Here is a 19,035-nt window from a genome sequence, read left to right as displayed (position 1 = left end):
TAACTGGCTCCACTTTTTCTCAATTATACCAAACTTAAATTAATGATCTCAAGGAGTTATGACAACCATGAATTCACTGACAAGGAAAAGACATTTAAATGGAACAAAATGCTTAAGTTTCAATATCTGAATGAAGTGCATAGCTCATTATACCAGTGTATAGCATATATACACAATTTCCACACACCAAACAAAACGCCCATTCTTTACATATTGCCTTCTTCTATTTCTTTGGCACTTCTTAACAACAGGAAATTTCACGGAATCACAGAATGGCCAGGGTTGGAAAGGACCTCATGAATCATCAAGCTCCAACCCCCCTGCCACATGCAGGGCCACCAACCTCCCCATTTAATACCAGACCAGGCTGCCCAGGGCCCCATGCAACCTGGCCTTGAACACCTCCAGGGACGGGGCATCCACAACCTCTCTGGGCAGCCTGTTCCAGCACCTCACCACTCTCTCTGTAAAGAATTTCCCCCTGACATCCAACCTCAATCTTCCCTCCCTCAACCTAAAACCATTTCCCCTTGTCCTACAGTTATCTACCCTTTCAAAGAGCTGACTCCCTTCCTGTTTGTAGGCTCCCTTTAGGTACTAAAAGGCTGCAATTAGGTCTCCCTGCTGCCTTCTTTTCTCAAGGCTGAACAAGCCCAGCTCCTTCAGCCTGTCTTCGTAGGGGAGCTGCTCTAGTTCCCTGATCATCTTTGTGGCTCTCCTCTCGACCCTCTCCAACAGCTCTCTGACATCAAGTGAGCCACAGATGTCACAACCATTAGGATTTATTCAAATGCTTACATGATTACCTGTTGATTGTTACATATAGATGTGGGAACAACTCAAGGCTGTAAGAAAACTAAATCTAAAATACTCAAGAAAATATGAAGGAAAATTCTCAATTCATGCAATAGCTTACTCAAACATTTCTACCAAAAAAGGGAGTACAAGGGATATTTACAGTTGTGAAAAAGCATTTGGGGATTCTCTAGATGCACATGATCACCTCAAGATGAAGACAAAGCCTCTGTACCAGTCAGACTAACTCCCTGACAGTACTGTCTGATAATCTATTTCCTCTGTGTGAACAACATAAATTATACATGTGCAACAAGACAACATACCAATTACAACTGTTGAAACTACGAAGAGGACTCTAAATGAGATTCACAAAGCACTGAAAATCATTATCAACTGGAAACTGAAGGAAAGTTTCTCTTGCAAAAATGAGGAAATATGCAATGTGGGATTAGAGTACAGTTAAAAGGCTGTAAGGCCTACAACACAGCACTGCCCATCTTTTAATGCCTTGATTTTCAGGGAAAGTCATGCAAATCCCATTTCAATTCTCTTATGAGTTTCTATTAAGACTAATATGAATTACAAACTAAGAGGAAAAAATGAATGAGAAAAATAACAAAAAATACTGATGTAAATCAATAGGAAAAAGAAACACTAAGAAGCCGACTATGATTACTTCATTCATTTATTTGCTTAAGAAGAGCAACCCTCAAGATATAAATTATTCAACCACTACTGCGAATTGTTTTGTTTTGTTGTGTTGTGCTTTTTTCTTATCAGATCTTACTACTTATCTCATTGTAAAATACTTTCCTCTGTAAGAAGTTATTAAACCTTGCATAAAGCACCAGAATGTAAGGGATATCAGAGAAGCTTTAAGCTTCCAAATGTTCCTTAGTATTCATTAGCTCCACTAAGAAGGCTGCTAAGATCTGATAATGGCCCTAAGTTGCCCTGTGTTTCAGCTCAGGTATCACCTTTGTGTAGGTTGCAGCAAACCTGTGAATTTTATAGATCCTGGTATTAGAAATTTCATCTACAGAGCAAGTCTTGAACAATTCTGTCCTAAGAAAAAGAAATCAAAGATTTCTTGCAAATTCAACAGGAAAAAAAAAAAAACCAACAAAAAACCCTGAAGAGAGCATCATCAACAAAAATTGTATTAATATCAAAACACTTCTTCAGTGAAATACTTCATTAAATATCCCAGCTTGGCGAGTTATCACACTTGCACTGTTAAATTTCCTATAAAAGTACAAAAACTTAAAATGTAAATGTTTCTATCTCCCCTTTCTCTGGAGGCTCTACTGTTTGATCTCTGGAGTCATTCACTCCCCTTCCCATTTTTAGTGATCGACCTGCTGGGTTTTTTTTTCACTGTTTTTGTTCTCAGTTTGGAGGATATTTGAAAAGCATCCTCACTGAAAAGAGTGCTCTTTAAATCAACACTTTCTTTATGCTGTTGTGACACAAATTTTGTGGAAGCTTAGGTACTCACTTATCCTGATTCCTACAACAAAAAAAAAACACAACAGTTTCAGGTTAGATTAAAAGACAACAAATGAAACTGTTATGAAGTTCAATTCTCCCTCACATGAGCTGAGGGAAATGATGTTAGCCTGCCCAAGGCAACCTAAAACTATGTAGCTTAAATCACCATACGGTTAACAATCCACCTTAGCTCTTTAATACAAATGCAAGGCTGAAGTGTAAAGACAAGAATTAGACCACAGTTAGACAAACATTGCTTTCTCAGCTATAAAAACAAATGGAAGTACTACTCTCAATTCAAAGTGCAGTTGCCGACACTCTTGTTCTTCCTATCAAACACCCCAAGAAAACAAATGGCAACATCAGAGCACTAAACAACTAAGCAATGAAAGACATTTTAATCCAAATCAGATTGCTAGTCTGGTTCACAGGGTAGAATGTACCTGTGCAACTCAGAGCGCTGAAAATGGAACAGATGTTGAGAAACCAGCACTGCCATGAAAATCATTCCATCATCTGGCATGATGTCTTTGCTGTTCTTGAAAATGAGAATCACAAAACTATTTTCCTCTATTCTTAACAGCAGTTTTTGGATGATAAGTTCTGAAGAGCATATTCCTAAACGGGATCTATTTCATTTTATTAATATTCTGTGTTCAAGGCTCAGTAAATACACTTTTCTGTAGGTGATCTATCCTATTACTTAACTTCTTAATCACATTGAAGAAAACATTCTCAAATAATCATACTATGGAAGAGTATACAGAATAGCATGACAAATAAATGTGAAAACATATCAAATCCAAACACGAAAAAAATTAAACTGTGTCTTTAAAGCAAAGTACACAATACTTATCTTGCTGCATTGAAATGGTAAGGCATGAAATGTGGCTTCAGGACTTTGATCTTAAAAAAATATTTCCATTAATATCCTGCTATACAAAGATTAAAGAAAAAAAGGAGCTATATGGATCATTTGTTTAATTCCCATACATACTGCCTCAATGCATCATCTAAGACTGAGCAAACACATATAAAGAAAAAAAAAAAACAATAGGAAACCTAGAGAGAATCTGTTTTCACTTATCACAAACCAGTGTAATTCTGTTACTAAGACAAAACAAGTCTAAAAATCAAAACAAGGGATGAAATGTAATTCAGTGTTAGTAAAAATGCTAGAGTTCTCTAGATTAGATAAAAGCATTATAATTTTCTAATTCTCAGAGAGAAAAATATAGTTGTGAAAACACATTTGAAAGGTGGCAAGCATAAACAACACATTATACATAGAAGAAATATAATTAATGAAGTAATATTGCATTTAAACTTCCATTCCTTTTTATTACAAATAAGCTAGTCTGCAGGCTGCCAGGCATTTAGAATTCTAACTACTAACTAGTGATCACCTGAACAATTTAATCAGAAGGGCCATATCCTTAATTCTGACTTGAAATGGAGTAGAATACAAGCTGGTATGAAAAGTAGTGAGAGTCAACTAAATACTTAGAGTGTCTGCTGGCATAGCCTGCATAGTCACTTGAGATTTCTTCTTTTGATGACACTATGTAAACACTAAGAAAAGCTTTAATTTTCAAACAAGTCCTCAAAAGGGTGAAAAACTCCTCTATTTACACTCTCTCTGCTAAACTGCCCAAGAGACTTTATCATGGACATGTGAGAGTTATGATGAACCACTAAAAAAAAACATGTTTTTTAAACAGGGTGATGCATGTCAAATGGGGTAATTAAAATGCTGCAATGCATTATTATTGTATTTGATCAACTGTGCTTCCAGTAATGATTATAAGAAAAATTGCCCACAGGCCAGCAAGCAAGTTTACTAGTCATCACACCTATAAGAGCTGACAGCCGAAGAAACAGTAACTGTCCCAGCTACCTGCAGCATAAGGTAGGTCAGCAAGCAGCAGAATGCTGCAACAGGTGCTTCTAGAGCCTGGAGCTCTTCCATTGCATCCTGAAGGTGAAAGCATGCCAGAAATGTACTGTATCGTTGCTTTTCCACGTCAGGTCCTTTGGCAAACCACAGTGTTTTCAAATTAGGTGTTCCACCTACAAAAGAAATCCATTATTTTATCTTAACATCAACAAGATAAAATATGCATTCCAAATTACAATTTGAAAGGAAACAACTAATCTGCTTTTGGCACTTGCAAGGACCATAGAGTGACAGTAACAGTAATTTGACAAAACCCGTTTTTTTTTGAAAAAAAAAAACACCAAATACTTAAGGCTTTTAATTCAAACAAATTGTATTGAAAGGTTAGCTACAAGAAAGAAGGGGACAGACTCTTCAGCAGGGTCTGTTGTGATAAAACAGGGGGAAATGGTTTTAGGCTTAAAAGAGGGCAGATTTAGGTTAGATTTAAGGACAAAGTATTTTACAGTGAGGGTGGTGAGGCACTGGATCAGGTTGCCCAGAGATGTGATGGATGCCCTGTCTTTGGAGACTTTCAAGGTAAGGTTGGATCCGGCCCTGGACAACCTGATGCAGCTGTGAATGTCCCTGCTCACTGCAGGCGAGTTAGAACAGATGGCCCTTCCAACTCTATGGGTTCTATGATTCTATCAATATAGTAACATTTAAGAAGAGTGGACTGAATTCAACTGTTACAGAACACAGACAACTTTGAGACATTTATCCTTTGCAAGAATAAAGGATGGCTTAAAGTTTGTCCTTTCCCCTACTCCCCAAGAGCATTAGGTAAAATCAGTTTCATCATAAAACAGTGATTCAGTGGGATATGACAGTGTCTCTTTCTTTTCTCTCCTAGTGACAGTGCATTGGACTCCCTCGAGGTATGCCAGAATCTCCTTTCTCCTGACCACCTTAAGGAACAAACTGGCTACTTATGCCATTTTGCTGGCAAAGCTAGACATTGCACTCAACAGAACGCTGTGCTGGCATAATTACTCTGCAGTAAGTTCACTAGCAAGTTTGGGGAAAAATTAAAAAAATAATAATAATAAAAAAAATCAAGGCTATCTGGCACTCTGTAGTCCCTAGGCAGACACACAAAACATTACTGCAAACACATAGAAAAGAACAGTCATTGGTGATGTATAATATATCTCTCCAGGCTTTCCTATAGTGCCTTTCACCATAATGTCTAAATCTTTCATATTTACTCCCTGTTACCATCTCCCAACTTGTGACGCATTGTCCAATGTAATATTTGTTCCCTATTTAAATTACATTTAAGCCATTATCTAAATAAACACTAATGCACATGAAATAACAGAACAGCTAAGTGGCTATGCCTAAGAAGCCCAATTATTGACTGACTCCTACCATAAAGCACTGCTGCTTCTGTAGATAAATAAAAGAGGTGTAAATTTTAAATGTGGGCCAATTAAGCTGCATTTGGTAACACCTTTTTTTTTTTTTTTTTTTTTTTTGAGATGTGCAGCTGCTGTCGTCCAGTTAGGAACACTTGGTGATAATAAATTATTAAAGTGACAAGGTGCCGAATCTATACAGATGATGTTTATTTAGCCAAGAAAGCTCATTAACCAAATGGTACTAATTCTACAGAGAAGGTGAAAGTAGAAAGTTCTTAGTATTTGCTTTCTTCATCTCCCCAGTGTACGTCTGTTTTACTATTTAAGACCAAAATTCTCATCCAAATTTTTAACTATGTAAAGAACTACCACTGTACAAACCGTAAGTTTCTAATCTCTGTAGGACAAAATGTACATAAAACAAAAAACAAACAATAAAACACAATAACAATAACTTGATTAGGGTTAGAAAGGTAGATTAGAGATATCACAAGCATTGGTGGTGAGAGGACCCGTATGGACAGCACGATACAGCTGGTTTAGATAGTGGTAACTGTTGCTTTAAGGAAATAAAAGATAGCAGAGTGAATTCCAAGAAGAAATGCAAAGATTACATGCGTAAGAACAAAACAAAGCCAACTTTTCCTACCAAGGCTAAATTAATGTAAGCTGCGAGACTATTTTTACTCAGGTAAGCCCAAAAAGTTTTGATGGCTTCTGCTTTCCCAAAGGTTCACGTTCAGCTGCATGAGGAGAAACTCCAAGAATCAGTTCCCTTTCTGACTGTACTTTTTAAAAACGAATTGCATCCAAGGGCATACCTAATAATAGAAATTTTTCTTTCTTCAGAGCAAAACCATGAACTACATCAATAATCAAGGCTACATATCTATACTGAGAGAGCTCAACAAAAAATTTGAGACATTTCTTCCATAAACAGTCCCTTATACTTTAAGAAGTGAAATTGACTTGCGCCTGGGAAAAAGAGGTACCGATGAATTATGAGTTATTTACTCTGGGAAAGAAAACTTGACACTATCTCCTTTTGGCACATACCGCCAAAGGCACTATTTTTTTGAAAGAGTCTCAATGCATTCTACAAATAATTAAATTCCATGTCATAATCAAGAGAGAGCCATTTATTAACCCTTAAATGAAAGATAAGTAAAGCAAACAAATACACTGGAGTTTAATGATTTCCTCAGGACCACGTGTACCGTCAACAGACCTAGGATTCATATAAAGTAGATCCCCAAAACAGATTTCTGCTCTAGTTTAGATCTTACAGTGTACTTTGCAGCAACTGGAAAACACTCCTGAAAGAGAAAGCTACTTGGACAAGAATGAGAAGTATTTTGCTTTTTTAACACATCTAAATATTTACTAAACTAACTTTGAAAAAACAACGACCACAAGTGAGCAACAAAAGGGAGAGAAATAGAGCAAAACGTGCTCAAAAATACAACTGATACATCTTTACTGTAAAGATTAGTCATGAGAAAGGCATTTATCCTATTTGGGTCATAGAAATCATAAGGTCCCATGAACTACAGAACGAGACTTGATCTGCATATGCTTACGGTTATTCTCAATATACACAAAACTGTGTGAAAACAGTATTCAGTAGCACATAAACTGTAGTCCTTGGGCACTCCCAGAAAGGGAAGATCACAAAAAACTCCATGGGGGTGAAATGGTAGTACTTGCATGAATACAAACACGGTCAAAAAATAGGTGAGAGAAAAATAATTTGCTATTTTTTTCCCCCTTTTCCCTTCATAAATTTAAACATGCTGTCATCATGAAAAATATTTCATTTGTTTGAACTTCAGTAACTGATTTATGAAGACACATTGCCTGCAAAATGCATTAACATTATGGGATCACTGAACACTGGCCTTACACAACAGTGACTCTCACCTTCTTACCAACTTAAATTATATCATCATTCTGTATATGGACACAAATGTATGATATGAAACTGTTTACATCAGTTTGAAGTAGTGACTGTTGACATTTCACTTTAGAACACCAGCAACAAAACAGCAACATTTTATTGTTTTACACGCTCACGTAAAAACTAAGCAACACAAATAAGATTATAAAAATATACTGGACAATGCTCAGTGTACAGGAGTGCTCAATCTTAACATATGATCAACCTTGGCCAACTCTAAAGATGCTAGAAACCCAAATGCCACTTAAAACTGACAATTAAAGAAGCATTCAGGAAACAGTATCAGAAAAAAAGTACTTGGAATATGAGCATACTCACGGCATATTCCTGCAAGATACAATGATTAGAAGATTGAAAGTATATCCAGACTCCTTCAGGATAAAGTAGTCTACATACACAACAAGCTACAATATCCCCTAGGTTTCCAGGAATAAAATGAAATGTGAAATCTGTACATGTCCAGTAAAGATTTTAAAACTTTGTTCCATAACAAATCGTATAGACATCAAATGGATGTTCACACATTATGTATGTTAAACAGTAATTTCTTAGATCATAGATCTTCTAAGGAAATTCATTTCTCAGACACATGTTTTAAAATCACTTTAAATAATGCTCTGTTGGTGTGTGGGAAACATTGCAATCACACTCATTCAGCTGAAAGGAAACATTCCAGAAGGGAGAAAGAGAAATAGAAAGAGAACAAGCAGAAATGCTAATTCAGAAGATTCTCCCAAGAAAAATGCATATAAATAATAAACACTTTAGTTTAAACACATTTTAAACTATCATTTTACAGCCATTAGGATTCAATGTTTCATAAAAAAAAAAAAAAAAAAGCAATATATCACCAGCGAGCTTTTCATATTCAAGGCAGTTCTGCTGTTTTACACACAAAAATCCATGCACTGGTAGAAACACTTTTTTTTTTTTTTTTTTTTTTTAAGATCAATGTGAAATCTATAATTTTTAATGAAGCACAATTCAAAATTCATACTAAATATTCTTTTTTAATCCAAATCAAATACAAGAGCCAAGATTTCCCATATATTCTCAGTACACTTCTAAAGTAGTTACTATGATGCTATTTTCCCCTCCCCAAAAATTAAACAAAGAACTTCCTCAGACTGATTGCACCTGTGATTTCTCAAATAGTTCCTCCTAAGGTTTCTTGTCTTTTTTTGAGTAACCTGATCTTGATTGACAGCTTTGAACTCTTAACTTCCCTTAAAAACTTCTTTAAATGTAGCTCTAAATGTGATCCCTGTCTGAAAAATGTGATGCGCTGTAGAGAACCTTATTTGGTGAATTAGAAAGACGTGCTGTGGAAAATAAAAGATGCATGAGCGAATGTAAGGCATACAAATATGGACTGCAAAAATTTTAGAAAAATATTTGTTCGCTGAAGGAATGACAACAGAGCACTAAAAATAAACACTAGAAGTCCTCCACCCCCTTTTTAATAGTCTGCTAGAACAGCCTTTCATTACTGAGTTAGTGAAGATTATGTCTCCAAAGATAATGTTTTTACAAACTCCTGATATGCAGCTGCTGTACACAAACAAACTCAAAGTAATTTGAAATTTTATTTACTGTCAACATGAAGGTGGGTTCTGTGCGTGGTATGTTTGCAGAGCAGTAGAATCAGAGTACATTCCTCCCAGGAAAGGAAGAAGGTACTATATTACCTAGGAAGGAACATTTCACAACAATAAATACCATAATATTTACCATGCAATCAGAGAGTAACTACATAGAAGTCATTTATACTTCTTTGAGTTTGTTTGTTATACAATTGCATGTTCTCACACCATTATACACTGAAATAAAACAGTTCTACAGGACAGGCAAATCAGCTTTTACCCTGCCTATTCATACCCATCTGGAAAATTTCACGATGATTTTATGCCATCATCAAGTCAATTAGATAATCGCTCTGCTAATAACATATTGGAGCTACTGCACAGTGAAATTATTGTATATCAAATGAAGGGCTTGTTTGCACTTTGTTTATATAACTCAATTCTTTCCAAACATGTCCTTTCAAAAGGATTTTGAACAGGCTGCTATCTAAAGATCAGCTGTCGTTCCATCAATCTTGAATTTGAAGACTGTTCAAAGGTATTACCAGCTTTAATAATGAAGATAAACATACAATCCTAGGATATTTTAAGAGACATTTTACTGTAACATCTAAAGCAATCCCTAAAAACAACAAAAAAAGGCAGCGTGCTCCAACTTGATGTGTATATTCACAAAAAAGCAATGAAAGGATTTAAACCAGATCAGAAAGAGGACTGCTATGCAAAGCTCTGAGTACTGAAAGAAGCGTTAGAAATTACTCTAAAAAATATATTAGCTGATCATTTTTCTTAACAAGATATCAAAGGTATATAAATGGAAATAATGTTTTTCCTATAAAGACCACAAATCCTCTGAGCTCCTGGATCCACGTACTATTAATTGAAGAGAGAGCTATAGCTGTGAGAATAAAGATAGAGTGGTTGCAAGCACAGTAGCATGGTCAAATTAGAACAATTTTCCCTCTCAAAAACAAGCAAACAAAAAGAACCAAAAATGATATAGTACTGTTTACTTCCTATGCTAGACTTACATATAGTGTAAGTATCTTTCCCCATGAACACATCTCTCATAATAATGATTTCATGAAGAGTGCTCAAGAATAGATATTTTACCAAAGGAAAGATGGTATGAGCATACAAAACACTTAGTACTTAAGACAGTGAAAGACACCACACAAAAACAGGTAGCCCCACTACACTTCTGCTGAAAACTGGGTTCTCTTTTCTGAGTTCAAGAGGTCTAAAATTGCCAAATTCTCCACCAGTCTCATTAACTCATTCTCTCAGCTCCACAGGAGAATTTTAATTACAGCCCCACACACTACTTATCGTGGCCTCAGAGCAGTATTTAAAACATTTAAGGAATTGCTTGCATTTTAGAATGGGTTCCACAAGACACAATAATAAGATATAGCTCAAAGCTGAATCCTCTTATAATTACACAGGGCAAATGGAAGCAATTATAGGCATACAGCATTTTTAGTTTAGCTCCCAGATTTCCACAACTACTTTGGATATCATGTCTGATGATGTCTTTGGATGTCTGATGTCTTCTAACCTGATTTCAGTGATGTCACTATTTCAGATTTAAACACTATTTCATCCTACCTGGAATAGAGGGCTGCACAGGTTGTATCAGGTCTGGCTCCTGTAGAGGATTTCCACAATAGACAAACCACTCTTTTACCATAGGACAGGCTCCATCTAAAAATAGACAGAATTGGGTGAGTAAGAGAAGTGCAAGTACTGACAATTGTGTAAAATAAAGAGTGGTGGTAAGGATTCTATGTAATAGAAAGTATTTCATAATGACGTTTGTTCAGCTTCTTTAAAAACAAACTAAGCAAGAAAAATTAATTTTACTATCTTTATGACAAACCATCAGGACAAGTGAAGAGAGTTTTTATTATGCACAATAAATGCGGTGTTTTGACTTGGGAATTACAGTCAGAAATACAAATGAAAAAGTCAGTGAAAAACATTCTACAACATCTTTCATCCAATTTTAGGCCCTCCTATTCTAAGGCAGTTCAGGCAGCTGTGGAGGCATTTGGTGTAGCTTAGGGACCTGCATGAGCTACCTCAACCTCACAGGGCCACATATGCAGCCAGTCCTCAACACGGCTCTCTTCTCAACTTGACCTGATGTTTCCCATGCCTGTAAAGATAAAATTTTATAGGAGGCTTTAACTATCTATTTGAAAGCTCACAGCAGTGGAGTCACACCACAGCAAGATGCAGAGCTTTTAGATGCCATTGTTCCCAATCTTTTATCTGGTATAAAAAGATGATTTATGTCTAATAGCTCAAGTGGCTTGTTAGCCCTCAAACCCCAACCGTACCTCACCATCCCATGTAAAGACAAAGGTGTTTCTTTACTTAAAAAGTTTCTCTACTTTTGAGCAACACACTCTCCACCCCATACCGACTTGTAAAGTTGAGCTCACATTTAAAATCCAAGGGAAGCTGTTTCCTGACCTTGTCCATAGTTCCATGCAGAAAATGACTGCTGGCATAAAATCCCTCAGATATGGTGCTAGTTTCAGGGATATGGAAGAAGAAAAGAACATGACAAAACATTTTACTGCCCTGCTTCTTCTTTCTTCCTTAACCGTGGACCTACAGTACAAGCTCCCAATAAACTGAAGAGTTGGCAGCTGAATTGCAAAGGACAGGCCTACATCTGTGCTTAGGATGCTTCATTGTTTGAAAATTGCTGATACAAAGAATACAATGAAAAATTCCTTCAGTAGGGAAAACAAACACATTAAACTGAGTATTCCAGTACATGAATAGTTTCACATCTTGATTACAAATTACTACCTATGACAATATTATTTCATTAAGAAAACCTTCAAATTTAATATCCCAAAGTCACTTTCACAAAGCAATCTCTTTTAAGGGTTATTAAGTAAATTACTCTGATTTATTCAATCCATTCAGCTTGTTCAAACTCCCAGGTTTCAGCCTGGCTTCTTAAGGAAGCAAGGCTTATACAATTAAGATGCCTGTCTTTTAATTAATCGATGGACCCACAGGTCTTTTCCACCGCAAGATGGAAGAGTACAAAAGATTTCAACCGTATGAAATTGCAGAACATTTCACGAAGACAGTGACTTGGCAGACAAGAGGATCCTATCAGGGCACCAACTGAAAGAAAGGCAGGGAAGCGAAGTTACCTTTTCCACCTCAAATCAAGATGGCAAATAGCTATGGAAGAAATAGAGCTGAATAAAAAGACAGACAGGATCTGTGGAGAGCAACAGACAATAAGGGACATACTTGAGAACACAATATATTGCATGATGGAATGCTGTGGATGTGAGAAGTTAAGGGAAGTTAAGAGGACATGGAAATACAAAACTTTGCTGAGGGAAGCTGGGGGAGCCACAAAGCTCCACAACTCACAAAACAGCTTATCAAAATGTCACTTGATTCCAAATGCTAGTGAAATACTATTTGTACATCACCCATTGAGCTCAAGTACAGTGAAAACAGAAAATAGTGGGAAACTTACAGTATCATCTTTTTAATCTATGCAGCTTCACATCAGCTCAGTGCTTTTCATTGTTATAATCCTTAGTAACAGAAATATATGACTGCTCTCATAAGATGCCAAATAAATACAGCTAAAACCCAAGTCATGCAAATTCACAGCACATTAACCTAGCAAGAACAAAATGGAGGTTTGATTAATAAATGCCAAACCTCCTGGCATGGAATTATTGCTAGGGGAAAATTAAAAAGAAAAGGTTTAACTTCTCAAATTTTTCCCCCCAACAATGCATATACAGAATATCACCAACAGCAGCTCCTCTGCCTAAATAGGTTCTGAATGAATCATGAAAAGTCTGCCTAGCAGGTAAAAAAAAAAATTAGTTATGTGCAAAACACCAAAATTAGAGACTGCTGGAAATTCTGTGCTCCTCTACACCTGCAACAACAGCCCTACTGAGCTATCCCTGGTGGTAACTGGCAAAAATTCTCCTAATGGCCTGTTTTTGACAGTGTCAAAGGCATGGTCAGTCTTGGCTGCTAATCTTAGAACTGGGAGTGACGCCAGGACTTCCAGGAGCTGGCCACGTGTTCAGGCCACATTACATAACCTTGCAACTGGTGCAGGTATTTCCATGAACTGAGCTCGTGCCAAAACCTGTCGGCTTTGTTCTGAATTCTTTGTGCACAAAAGAGCTTGGCTGTACTACTTACTGTTGTTTTTCCCTCCTCTGTAATTTTTTCTAATAGTACAATTGTTCTAAGAGCAACGCTAGAAGTTGTCAGCTTATGTATCACTATAAACAATACCCAACCCAATGATGAGAAGAAGCTCTAATAGCATTAATTATATATATTTTTAAAAAGATAGGCAACAAATGGTGTATTGTCAGGATCACCATCAATCTCCTGCTTATTTTCACTGAGTCAAAATAAGGCTCTGATTCTGGTAACATTTCAGAGAGTAAAAGTGCTCACCATACACCAAATTACAGTCAAAGTCATAGCTCCATGAGCAATTCTTCCAGCACACTTGCTCACATTTTCAGGTAAGAGCTGATTCATTCATTCCTACTCCCTGTCATTCCTTCACCATAACTGTTCGTGACTACAGAGCTGGACAGGGAAACAGAACCAGGTTAGTTACTCAACTGCAAGAAAGTAAGAGGGGAAAAATTGATTATTTTCAGTTTCTCAATATAGGTCACCATGTAGCATCACAAACAGCTGCACCAGCACAACTGTCAGGTTGCAAAGGGACTGAAATGAGTGGCTGTGCAAGAGAATTCAGCTGGCGCTGCTTATTACACTATGGCTTCAGGCAAAGTGGCATACTCTATGCAAGTGATTTCAAAGGATATGATATGCAGCTCCTGTTGATTCTTGGGTATCTTAGGCTACTTAAAAACCTCAACCTAAACATTCAAAACTTACAAGAGCTTCTTGTTTCAAGGTAGACAAAGCAGTTTAAATAATTTTCACCTGTTCTTAAATAAAACTGCAATCACTGCTTTTGCAAAATATTGGCTATCTCTATTTTAAACAGTAAATAAGCAGATTTGTGAACGGCAAAGAGGCCAGTATCCAAACTGCAAATTGGAACATCATGTAGTCAGCCAACTTGGTTTTGGGTGAACTACAGTGGCAGTTTTTCATGATGGCAGCAGACTCCATGTGCACTAACTTAATTGGTTGATTCCTTCCAGTAAGCTCTTATTTTAATGATAATTCAAAGTAATTCTACATCATATGACAATCTGCATACAGCGTAGTTTACATCTCTCCCTTCTACCTCTCACTGAATTACAAAAAATAATTGACTTTATCTGAGTAAAACTGGTAAAGGATTCTGCTTTGTGGAGAACACTACTGCCTTGTAGCTTTAGAAGGAAATTCATTAAAAAGTAACATGGACATTTACTTATAAATCTCTATAGAGACTAATCAATGGTCTACACTTTTGCTCTGGAAGCAAATATACACTGGAATAAAATACCAACCAATGAAATACTGGAAAGCAACATAGTTATAGCAGTTAGTAAATACATGCACAAAATTAATAAATGCAGATTTAATATGGGACCCATGCAGATACACTCCTTGTATCTTTTTGGAAAGGTAAGGACTGGGGGTGTTCAGCTTAATCTACTGCAGAATTTTTTTTTCTGGAATTTGAAACATGAACTGAGAGCAGGTAATACGTGTTATCTGTGGTTTTATTTTAAAAAATAGAATTCTTTTAAAATTAAATCTCCTTCATGTCCAAATTTCATATTCATTAGAATTCCAAATTAATGTTTCTGCATTTCAATTCTGATCTACTTCATCTGAGTACTACAAAAAACTAACACAGATGCAAATCTGCCCACTACCCTGCCATCTTGCAGCAACAATTGTTAATTGGAAGTTTTGGGTCGGGGTGTTTCTGAAAACATCAATGAACATCCTGCTGCGTAGAGGAATAAACAAAACCCAACCAAGTTATAATTGTCTACAAAATTTAGAGGCAGTAGGCCGAAAAATGAAAGATGACAGATGTGCATGGCTACTGCTGAGCTTTTTGTTATTCTCTCTAAAGGACTGTGTAAACTCTGATTCAGTTTTTCCAATTTTTTTTTCCTATTATGGTGACTTCAAACTCCAGTTGGTGAAGGAAGTCAGGTACTTAATATATAAGGCTTTGCTTTGAATTTAGAATATTAAGTAGATAGTTTTGCACTTTCATTAATAAAAATGTAAAGTGATTAGCAACATATTAAAAAGAATAAAACTGCAATGCAGTTAATTTTCAAGTCACTGCCTAAGAGCCACTGAGAGCATAAATAATTCTGTGTCTTAAAGTAGAATAAAAGCACAGATACACCCACTGCAGAATCTACTTACACCGCTGGATAAATAAATCTCACTTTCTTCCACATTGATAAAAGCACTAATAATCACCAGCATGACTACTTGTGTTTGTATTACTGCAATAAATACATTTGCCTATCAAATGTTCTTAAAATTGCAAACTTAAAGTCAACAGAAGGTAAAATGGCAACAGTGCATTACTGTTTCGCAGAATAATATTACAGCTGAAGCTAATTCATTAGGAGCTATACTTTCTAAAGCAAAATAAGGCTTCATACCCTCTCAAACTCTTAAAATGGCCTAAACGTCACAGTTTTGCTCAATCTTTTGATCATTAACAACTTTCCTAACTTCTCATTTAACAAAATATTTAAAAAAACATCTCTTTAAAAGCACTGAAATTTAGCAGCATGCAGAAAAACAATTTGTGAAGTTTTTTTGTTGGTTCCTCCCAAAGTACATTTCAGCTGCCCAGCTTTTATCCTAAATGCCATGCTGAATTAGCCAATGAAACAATGAATTCAAGATTTCAGATTTTAAAGTAGGCTTGAATAGTAGCGTAAGGAGCCTCAACCTTACCTCCTGATTCCAACAAGACAGAATAAATATGCTGACGAGCAGGGCGATAGATGAGTGCCTGTCCAGGAATCTCTGTATCACAATCATCTTCCAAAGAGTTGCTGCACTCAAGCTCTCCATTACTCAGGATATTGAAGATTGCATAATTTTCAGATTGGATGTGATGTTCTTTAGCTAACTGTTCAAAGAAAGAAGGCGTTACCTTCAAATTAAGAACAATCAAACAGTAAAAACAGAAAAAAATAAATGCATTCATTACTGGAAGGCACAGTACTTTATCAGGAGAAGTAGACAGAATGTTTGGGAGGGAACAAGAACTTTTTAAAAAAGAAGTACAGTATATTTTCAGACACGCATCATTTTGTGGATAGGGATTATCAGGGAACTCATCATTGCCCTTCTCTTTAGTCTCTTCTTGAACTCTGAAAATTGGTAGTTGTTTCTCCGTGACATCTTTTAAAGTGTAATCATTTCTAGAATTAATTCCGAATGCAGATGTAGAAAAATGAACTGCCCTCCATTAGTCACTCATCCTTCCCTCTCAAAAAAGGGTATGTGCACTTAAAGAAAAAAAAAAAAAGTGAAATCATGACAAAACCCAACCTTTTTATTCTATTTCAAGATGAACTACACCAGTCTCTTCCAAGAGTAGTTTGTGTAGTTTACACAGTGGTGAATCTGGAACACTTAAACTCACCACAGTTTTTTACCTTGCAATTTTACTTACTACCTTGCAATAGTTTTTCTCCCAGGTGAAGAAATAGTCTGCTGCAGTGAGGAAAACAAGGTCTCCAGACTTGCTGAGAAGCAGAATCACAGCAGTGCCCAGACTGCAGGTTAACCACACACTGGGTACAGACCCGTCTGCACCTAGAGAGCACCAACAGGGACTGCTGGTCTGGAACATCTTACATGGAAAAGCAACAGACTTGCTCTCAGGCACCTAACTGGACTGGGCAAGGGCAGAACCAGCCATACTTGGTACTTCACAACCTCAAACCAAACTGTAGGGGTGCTCAAACAGTTGAATGAGACCTATTATTTCCATGGGGTACCACTAGTAGACTCTCTTGGATCCATACTGAATGGTGAGAGGCACTGAAGTTTCTCTGCTCAGCATTCCCTACGTGTCTTGTTATCTATGTGACTGGGGTTGTGCATATACACAACTCTCTCCGTCTCTTTCACTGGAAATTGCCAGATCAGAGAAACTCACTGTCTCCACAGAATTCCAGTGTCTGCACGAATGGGAACTCAGGAGTTCAAAGCTGCAGTCAAACATTGCTCATTATGGATCAAAACTAACTCAACTGAAATGTCATACTTTCCAAAGAACTGCACACATGAGCACAGAATGAACAGTAGGCTTCTGTACAATCAACAGAGCATTTTATTATAACAATATCCTTATGGTTACCCTGGAAGAAATGCAGTCTCCCAAACCTGCTTTTACATATAGCAAAACCAAACCTGAGGGAAGAGGTAACAAGAGGTTATGTCCTTGAACTTGGAACTGGGCTGAACATGCCAGTTATGTGCATTTTATATAATGTGCAGGGCAAATGGAATTATTTTTAAAGATTCCAAAATATGAAACAAAGCACACACACAACATATGAATATCTAAACACTTGTAGAAAAGCAGAAGACTAGTTAACATGTCTTCAATTTTGACTGTAATTTCCTTGTCTCAATGACTGGCTTAACATAGGATTTATGCAGCAACAGTGAGGCATTCTTCAATGAAGCTTCTAAACATTAATATTTTCATACTGTAGTAGCTCAGCACAATGCTAGAGAACTGCTACCCTTAAAATGAAAGATCAAGAAATAATGACCTCTTGTCATAAATACCACATGATATGTTCTCTTAAGAAGTAAGGATATTACTACTATTGTCCTGGCTGTAATCCAACATAGATGATTACATTCTACCTAATTTTTCCAAGCACTTCAAACAGAAACAGTATTTTTCAAAATTTAATTAGGATGTAGTGATGTTTTGTTTTTTTTTCAATGGTGCCTTCTATTTAACTAGTACAGTGAAAAATTACATGTATTGTATTTGTGTGTGGTTAACATCAAACCCAGATGCCTACAGTTTAGCTGAAATGAGCATTGCATAGGTTTTAATTTAACTTTTAAGTGCTTTGGAGTCTTTCTGAAAAGGAAAATGTACATTGTAGGATTACATGAGAGTAATATAAGGAAGAAACAGAAAAACAGCTGTAAAGGAAACTAAGTAACATATAGACAAAAAAAAAATCTCTCTTTAAAGCCCCTATGTATCTAACAAAACAGGGAGTAACAGTAATTCTATCATCTCCTTTAGACTTTTTTTTTTTTTTTAATTAAACTTCAATACATTCTCTTAATTGCCGTGCATTTGCAGTTATACTCTAAACTTACTACTGTTGTATAGACTCAGATGCAATGTAGCCCAGTTGGTGTAAAGATCAGTGCATGTGTTGGCAGCAGTTTTCCACTAGCCAGGCAGGCAACCCTAATTAATATATCCAATCTGCAGATGGTACCTCTTCACGACCCAACACCAGTGCATCTCTGCCCATGCGGGAAGCCATATGTGAAACTTCTTCATGCAGACCTGCCCTTTAAGAATTAACAGGCCTCTGCTTTTGGTTCCTCCATGCATTATGTATCTGAACAGTAATGAGCGTGGTCCTAAAATCATGAAATATAGATTTATTGGAAGCTTTTCCAACACCTCCATGAAAGCAATTTCAACTTCTGCATTCTTAGCACAGCTTCCCTTTGGTACTTTGCCTGTGCCAGGCACAACCAAGCAGACTATTAACCAGCTGTATCTGACCTGCAGCTTCTCAAAGCAAACAGCAAGTTACTCCATTGTACAATACTTGGAAAGCACATCTCTTTGCCCAGCTGTGGGTCCATACATGTGCTGCTTCCCATTATTTGACCTGTCTGATACTTCAAAAAGAGAGAAACAACTTAATTAAAATG

General features: G+C 36.6%; 1 protein-coding gene across 4 annotated transcripts in view; it reads right to left on the bottom strand.

Annotated features, from left to right (window-relative positions):
* Positions 1-19,035, bottom strand: part of FAM120B (family with sequence similarity 120B) — a 59,373-nt gene that overhangs the window by 26,347 nt on the left and 13,991 nt on the right. For all 4 annotated transcript variants that reach the window (XM_048938170.1, XM_048938169.1, XM_048938168.1 and 1 more), the window contains 3 exons: positions 16,054-16,231; positions 10,738-10,833; positions 4,187-4,359 (listed from right to left, as the gene is read on the bottom strand). In XM_048938170.1, the coding sequence (XP_048794127.1) occupies positions 4,187-4,359; positions 10,738-10,833; positions 16,054-16,231 (447 nt within the window). The remainder of the gene's footprint in view (positions 1-4,186; positions 4,360-10,737; positions 10,834-16,053; positions 16,232-19,035) is intronic.

The sequence above is a fragment of the Lagopus muta genome, chromosome 2 (genome assembly GCF_023343835.1).
Source record: "Lagopus muta isolate bLagMut1 chromosome 2, bLagMut1 primary, whole genome shotgun sequence".
NCBI lineage: Eukaryota > Metazoa > Chordata > Aves > Galliformes > Phasianidae > Lagopus > Lagopus muta.
This window is presented reverse-complemented; position numbering and strand designations above follow the sequence as displayed.